Source organism: Orycteropus afer, unplaced genomic scaffold, assembly GCF_000298275.1.
Source record: "Orycteropus afer afer isolate SDZICR_OR568_19922 unplaced genomic scaffold, OryAfe1.0 scaffold00013, whole genome shotgun sequence".
Classification (NCBI taxonomy): Eukaryota; Metazoa; Chordata; class Mammalia; order Tubulidentata; family Orycteropodidae; genus Orycteropus; species Orycteropus afer.
In genome coordinates this window covers 2,067,973-2,075,548 of record NW_006921600.1, presented here as the reverse complement: position 1 = coordinate 2,075,548, position 7,576 = coordinate 2,067,973, and the positions used below count along the sequence as shown (strand labels likewise).

Here is a 7,576-nt window from a genome sequence, read left to right as displayed (position 1 = left end):
GTAATTTTTAACTTATAAGAAGAAACCGCACAAATAGCAAACCATCACTAAGAAAAGCTCCTTCCATACCAGGTCCTACCTATCTTTTATAATCATATTTACAAGCATATATATACACACACTCCTCGGAAGGAAGATGAGGCAATCTACTTCCATAGTGATACTGCCTTGGAAACCCAAGGAGGGGTCGCTATGAGTCAGGACCGACTCGACGGCACATAACAACAACAACAACATATACACACACACAGATATGTGTGTGTGTGTATATATACATATTAGATCCATAGTCCACAATCTACATGACTGAAGTGATGCAAATCCTACAAACTAAAACTCAAATTCTCTTTCCAGACCATTTTCAAGGTTTTTTTCCCCCCAGACGATATTTCTAAATTTGGTTTAAAGGACACATCAAAAAATGGATGAACAGTGTCAATACCAACCGTCTCATCTCCTGAAGGAAGCATCACTTCTGTGTTATAGAAAAATGATCACTTACATTTTGATGCTGTCAAAATAGTACTTACCAATTATCACTGTAGTCTACCTGTTTTCTAGAATGGGTAAGATTTTACTTTTTTTTAAAGATTTTACTTACTTTTAAATCAAAGGACCATTTCTTCCCTCATTTTTCCAATGACAATATCAGGTTTCTCTACACTATAAATTGAGTTTTGTAACTTTTAAGTGATCATCAGAATTCCTAGCAAGCTGCAGGTTTTTTAGAACAGCTAAGCCACACGCAAGTTGTGGTGGTCATCGACTTCAGATTCTTAGGAATCAGAATAGGCTGATCAACTTGGCACTCTAAAAAGGACCAAAGGCTAAGGCTCTATAATTGAACAAATAAATAATGATGTATCTAGTTCTAAAGACTTACAAACATGCTATGATTCAAAGGCACATTCTATTCCACTGAAAATTCACTTCCATTTTTCTTTGCAGCTGAAAATTAAGTCATTGTAACATGATCAAAAGACTGTGTAAATCACTAAGCAATTTTGTTTTGTGCTAAACATCATAAATTATAAACATATATAGCCATAGTTAAACAGCAATATCACTATCATTATTTTAATTTAAATTATTTTAAAATAGAATTAATTAAAATACAAAACACATTCAATCACTGAAGACAAATATTTTTACATTTAATGAATAAAAAAGTCACCTTTCACTCATGAGCTCATCTGAAACTTTTTGCTCTTCATATTCCATTTTGTCCTTATTGATCTGGCTTATTTCTTCACTTTCTAAAACTACTCCTTCATCTTGGATTTTTGGTCCTTGTCTAATTACTTTCAATCGCCTTTTTTTTATTTTATTCTTGGCAAACTCTTGATACTGGTAAGCTCTATCGTTGTCCATGTCCTGATCTCTACAACCGTCAAGTGGCTGGGTCATTGTCCGTTTGTTAGAGATGTCCTGGGGTAAATCCACTGCCATACGTTTTACTTTTCTCCTCCTACGCAGAGTTCTGTTCCCAAGGTTGTCCACAGCAAGATCGGACTCATGCCATAGAGATCTTTTCCCTCGAACATTATTATTTAAGTTTGATGATGGCCTGCGCTTTGCCACTAACATTTGGTCATCTGAGTCACTATGATCTTTTTTATTATTACTGTGATTCTCTCTATAGTCTTTGCTTGGTTCTTCCAAACTAGAATCAGAACCTTCACTTAAGCAGTGACCAGTCTCCCATGGGTGATGAACGTTATAGGACCTCCGTTTCCTCCCTCTCCGTTTCCTTGCCTGTCGTTTCAGAGGGCATGATATACTTCGAGAATGTTCTCCAGTTTCAGCAAAACCACCTCGCGCTTGCTCTGAGCTCTCCTCCAATGCTGAGACAAGATCATGAACCAGTTCCTCCATGGTTCGACTGAAATGCCTACATTTTTTAGAGAAAGGAAAAAAAGAAAAAGAAATAGTATTAACCTAGTTTTCTATAGCAGACAGAGGAGCCTTGATGGTGCAGTGGTTAAGCACTTGGCAGCTAACCTAAAGGTTTGAGGTTCAAACCCATTAGCAGTAACACATGAGAAAAGACCTTGATGATTACTGTTCCCTTAATGATTACAGCCTAGAAAATTCTATGGGGCAGTTCTGTTTTGCCCTATGGGTCGCTATGAGTCAGAATCAACTTGCGACGGCAATGGGCTTAGGCCATAGTAGCCAATGCACTCTAAACTTTGACTAAAATGAATAGTCATTACAAAGAAATGTTTTAAAGCTATTTAATTTTCCTAGCCACTCAATAGAAGAAAGGTTGGGCAATCTACTTCCATAGTGATACTGCCCCAGAAACCCAAGGAGGGGTTGCTATGAGTTGGGGCCAACTTGACGGCACATAACAACAAGAACATCCAAGATATGATAGTTTCAAATATTCTGAATCATTTTAAGTCCTTTCTTGTATAAGTTTTTAAATTAAATAACATAGGAATAACTTCAAGATAGACTAAGGATAGTATCAGTAATAAAAGATACAGTGTTTTTATATTTTTACTGTGCAATTACAGAAAAGTTCCTTTCTGCTTAAATCACTATTCCTTCATCTGCTCCTGCCCATTCCCAGAGGAAGTTTCTTGCAGATATAGAGATAACTTTATCAGCCCCCTCCATTAATTTCTAAGTAAACAAAGGAGCATGAAATCTTCTACTTACTACATACTGTATTCAGATATTGATTGCCATGACAGGTAGACAAAAAGAAAGGTACTTTCAAGATGTGTAATATGTGTGAGAACAAAGTTAATCAAATACTAGAAAGATCTGGAGATCTGCTCCCATAATGATTACAGCCGAGAAAACACTCTGGGGCAGTGCTATTGTCCCACTGGGTCCCTATGAGTAGGAAATCACCTGGATGGCACTCAACAACAAAAGCAACAGGCATATCCACAGGCCACATGAATCTCATATCTCAGTGAAGCAGAAACCATGTTCACAATCACACTGGAGCATCACTGTCTAAAATAGCTCATCAATTTTCTTACAAGTCATTAAAAAGAAGTTTCTTGGACTTCTTTTTTTTTCCTTAAAGAAAGAAAGTTGAAATACACTGCCAGTGTGCAGATTATCTACTAATCATAATGGCATTCATTAGCATCCCTTGGTGAACTATTGTAAATTATACTGGCCTTTTCCATATCCAACTCCCCAATATTCTTAAGTCAGTTCGCTTGATACAAGGTCTCGGCAATCATTTTTAAACTTCATAGGTAACACGCATATATACCTTTCATATAAAGGCTATGAACCATCAAAGAAGTTCTAGAAGCACCTAGGAATCATCATATTTTTAATAATCCTACAGAGGCCTATATGGTTTCTAGAGTCTATTTCAAACAGATAATGTTTTAGGTTAAGCAGGCAGTTCTGCTTCCATGAAGGTAACAGCTTTGGAAACCCTGTAGGACAGTTCTACTCTGTCTTATAGGGTCAGTATGAATCAGAATTGATTCAACAGCAACATATTTAGTCTTCAGGTCTAAAAGTGGTTTTCAGGTTTAAGCAGGCCATTATATCTCTATAGTCAACTCTGTCATCATAGTGCAAAAATAGCTATAGACAATACATCAGTGAATGGACATGGCTATAAGGCAATAAAGTTTTATTTAAAAAAACAGATGACAGTGGGCCACAGTTTGTTGACCCCATGTCTATATATAGTCTCTATAGTCACCATAAGGAGCTCAGGTGGCATAGTACCTAAGGCATTTAAGTGCTAACCAGAAGGAAGACTGGAAAATCTACTTCCGTAGAAATAATGCCTCAGAAACCCAAGGAGGGGTCACTATGGGTCGGATTCGACTCAACGGCAGTGAGTTTTTGTCTATAGTCACCGTAGTCCATAATCTCAGGCATTTGCAAACTCTGTGTAACAACTTTTCAACTTGGTCTTTTCACAGTAATGATAATCTGAAAATAAACATCCTGATTCAAAAGAATTTACCATTTATAATATGATAAGCACATACAGTTTTGACCATTTCAGGGCTTACTATATGCCAGGTCCACTGACCGGTATTACTTCATTTCACTCTCATATAATTACCCTTTAAGGTGGGTAAGGAGCTCTGGTGCTAATACCTAAGGCATCTGACTGCTAACCAGAAGGTTGCCAGTTCAAACTCACCAGCTGCTCCACAGAAGGAAGACGGGACAATCTACTTCTGCAAAGGTTTACTGCCTCAGAAACCCAATGGGGTCACTATGAGTCTGAATCAACTGTATGGCAGTGGGTTTGGTTTTGGTTTATAAAGTGAGTACACAAAAGTACACAAAAATGTGTAGACTAAGGGAAATTTGTCCAATAGGACACATCTAACTACTGGAGACAAGATTCAAACTTAGGCAATCTGGCTATAGAGCCTGCATGCTTGCCTAACTATAGCCAAGAACAGTTTTGCAATTCCAGTATCTACTTTGCATTTTTATTTATGAATGATTACACACCAGATAGAGCCCTTGTGGCAAAATGGTTAAAGCCACGAGCTACTAACAGAAAGGTCAGCAGTTTGAACCCACTAGCTGCTCCACAGGAGAAGGATGTGGTAGCCTGGTTCATAAAGATAGAGCCTTCGAAATCCTAAGGAGCAGTTCTACTCTAACCTATAGGGTTGCTGTGAGTAGGAATCCACTTGAAGGCAGTATGTTTACTACTAGACAGATTTATCATTTGTTCACATAAAGGCCAAATGAGTCATAGTTAAAATGTTATATTGTTCAGAACAGAACAAAGGGTGGTACAGGCAGCAAAAGTCAGAATAAAGAGGCAGCAAAAGTAAATTGAACTCAAAGAAACAATATTATTGTCATCAGTAAAATAAACCAAAACCAAAAACCAAACTCAATGCTGTGGAGTTGGATGCGACTCACAGCAACCCCTCCTTGGGTTTCAGAGGCGGTATTCTATGCAAGTAGATTGCCCAGTCTTCCTTCCGAGGAGCGGAAGCAGGTTTAAACCACCAGCCTGCTGGTTAACAGTCAAATGCTTTAGGCACTACATCACCAGAGCTCCTCATCAGTAAAACATTTTCACACTGAAAATAAACACTGTGAGCAATTAAGTAACCTGACCTTACCTTTGGTTGATGTGATAAATGTGGGTTTGTGCTTTCCAGGTTAATCTCCCTGCTGCATTATGAATGTATAAACAAAAAGTCTAAATGTATCCATGTATTTCAGAAACACAATTCAAATATATATTTTAAATAAATTCCGCAGGGCAACTGAGGTTTCTTTTTTCTTTCAAGATTTCAATATATTAATATATTCAGGTTTCTGAACATTGTGTTAGATTCCTAAATGGATACCTTTTCATTGTCCATGTTAATAATTGCCTTTGTATTTTCCTTTTAATGCAATGACTATTATTTCCTTCTTTAGTACTATTTCTTTGGAAAACTACAGTATGAAATGTAAATTATCTATGAGTACAATAAAAAAACAAAAAATAAAATCAACACCATCAAGTTGATTTCGATTCATAGTGACCCACATTGGGGTCCGAGGCTATAAATCTTAACAGAAGTAGATTGCCCCAGCTTCCTTCCACAAAGCAACTGGTGGATTTGAACCACTCACCTTCTGGTTAGCAGCTAAATGCCTTATTCACTACGCCACCAGAGCTCACTTGAAGCCAGCTTAATGTACTAAAATAAGGAATCTTTGCTTAAATGACTCAGACTCTGTATCAGCTGAGTCTGGAATAATTTTTTTTTTTTAAGATATAGTTTTCTTATCAATGGGTAAATGACTACTTCAAATATTAACATAAAACCAATTTATTTTGGAAGTTACAATCTGGGGCATAATTTTGAAAGAGAAAATGTGGTGGTCCTAATATTAGAAAGGGAACTCTGGTAGCACAGTGTCTAAAGCATTTGACTGCTAACTAGAAGGCTGGCAGTTCAGACCCACCAGCCAGTCCTCGGAAGGAAGACTGGGAAATCTACTTCTGTAGTGATACTGCCTCTGAAACCCAAGGAGGGATCGCTATGAGTCGGATCCGACTTGACAGCAGTGAGTTTGGTTTTGGTTTGGTTAACGTTAGAAAAGAGTTAGCATATCCCATTCCATCAAATGAAATATTCCACTCAAATTAGCTTTGTTTAAAAGGTATTCCTGTTACCAATACAGTTTAATAAAACATAACCATTAAGATTACAAAGAAAGAAATCAAAACTTCTTCAGAACTTCATTAAAGTCATGTCAGCTTTATTCAATTTACATCCATTTCCCTCAAGTGAAAATAAAACAGATTTAAAAAATACTTTAATTAGAAGAACCCAATTTATTCCGTATCATTCAAAAACCAATCAACTAAAAAACTACTTTGGAAAGCTTTTTAGAAGCCCTCCAAATACCCCCCCAAAAATTATAAATAAATACTACTTAAAAGTTCAAATCACCTTTCTCCCCACTTTCATTTTCTAGTTAGTTTGCAAGTTGATCCCAAACATCCTTGATAAATGACATAACAATCAGTTACTGTCAAGCTGCTTTATTTACATTTCTCTAACTATCATCAACTGGCTTCACAGAATTAAAGTCATCATAAGAGACCAATAATCTGATCAAGAACTCACAAATTTTGTTTAGCTTGGCAATAAAACTGAAGAGTCAGAAGAACACTGTACTGAATGAAACATTTTATCCCAAAGACATTTGGGAAAAATGAGGACCATTCCTATTAGAGGGAAAACCTGGAAAATACAGAATTTTTCTGTATAAAAATCTTTACTTAATGAACGTTCATATTTTCACTGCTTGAATTATGGCAGTATCAGTGAATTACCTCTCAGCTAATTTGAGATTTTTTTTACTATTCATATTTACAAAACAATTTCTCCTCATTTCCATTCATCTGCAAATGAAATCTTTCTGTATAATTAGCACTGGGTATAATGTCCAAGATAACAGTTCACTAACAGTTTTCTTAAGATAATAAAAATGAATGGAATCTCACAAAACAAAATTATAGTGCTATTATCTATATAAATCTGATTTTGTAGCAGGTAATGAGTAGATAGCTCTGGTAGCATAGTGCCTAAGGCACTTGACTGCTAACCAGAAGGCTGGCGGTTCAAACCCACCAGCCACTCCTCGGAGGGAAGGCTGGGCATTCCTACTTCCATAGTGATACTGCCTCAGAAACCCAAGGAGGGGTCACTATGAGTCGGGCCCACTCGATGGCAAATAACAAACAAAAACAAACAAATGAGTAGATAAGCACTTTGTTTTTTCAGGTGGTACTATATTATACTGAGCAATATAAAATGTATGATCAATTCAAGATTTGATGTCATTTTTTTCTTTTTAATTTATGTGGTTGCTTTACTTATATTTTTAGATTGCATTTAAAATATTTTTACTGAGGTGAAGTTCACATAACATAAAGTTTAAATAAACAATTTAAAAATGAACGATTCAGTGGTGTTTAGTATAGTTGCAATGTTGTGCAAGCACCTCATTTATCTAGTTCCAAAACACCGTACCACTACGAAATAAAACCAGTACCATTAAGCATTTACTCCACATTTCCCATCCTTCCAACCTCTGATAAGCA

General features: G+C 36.5%; 1 protein-coding gene across 1 annotated transcript in view; it reads right to left on the bottom strand.

Annotated features, from left to right (window-relative positions):
• The window catches only part of GPATCH2 (G-patch domain containing 2), a 283,303-nt gene that overhangs the window by 265,750 nt on the left and 9,977 nt on the right, over nt 1-7,576 (bottom strand). Inside the window, exon 2 of the mRNA XM_007952496.2 lies at nt 1,175-1,891. Coding sequence (XP_007950687.1) covers nt 1,175-1,891 — 717 coding nt within the window. The remainder of the gene's footprint in view (nt 1-1,174; nt 1,892-7,576) is intronic.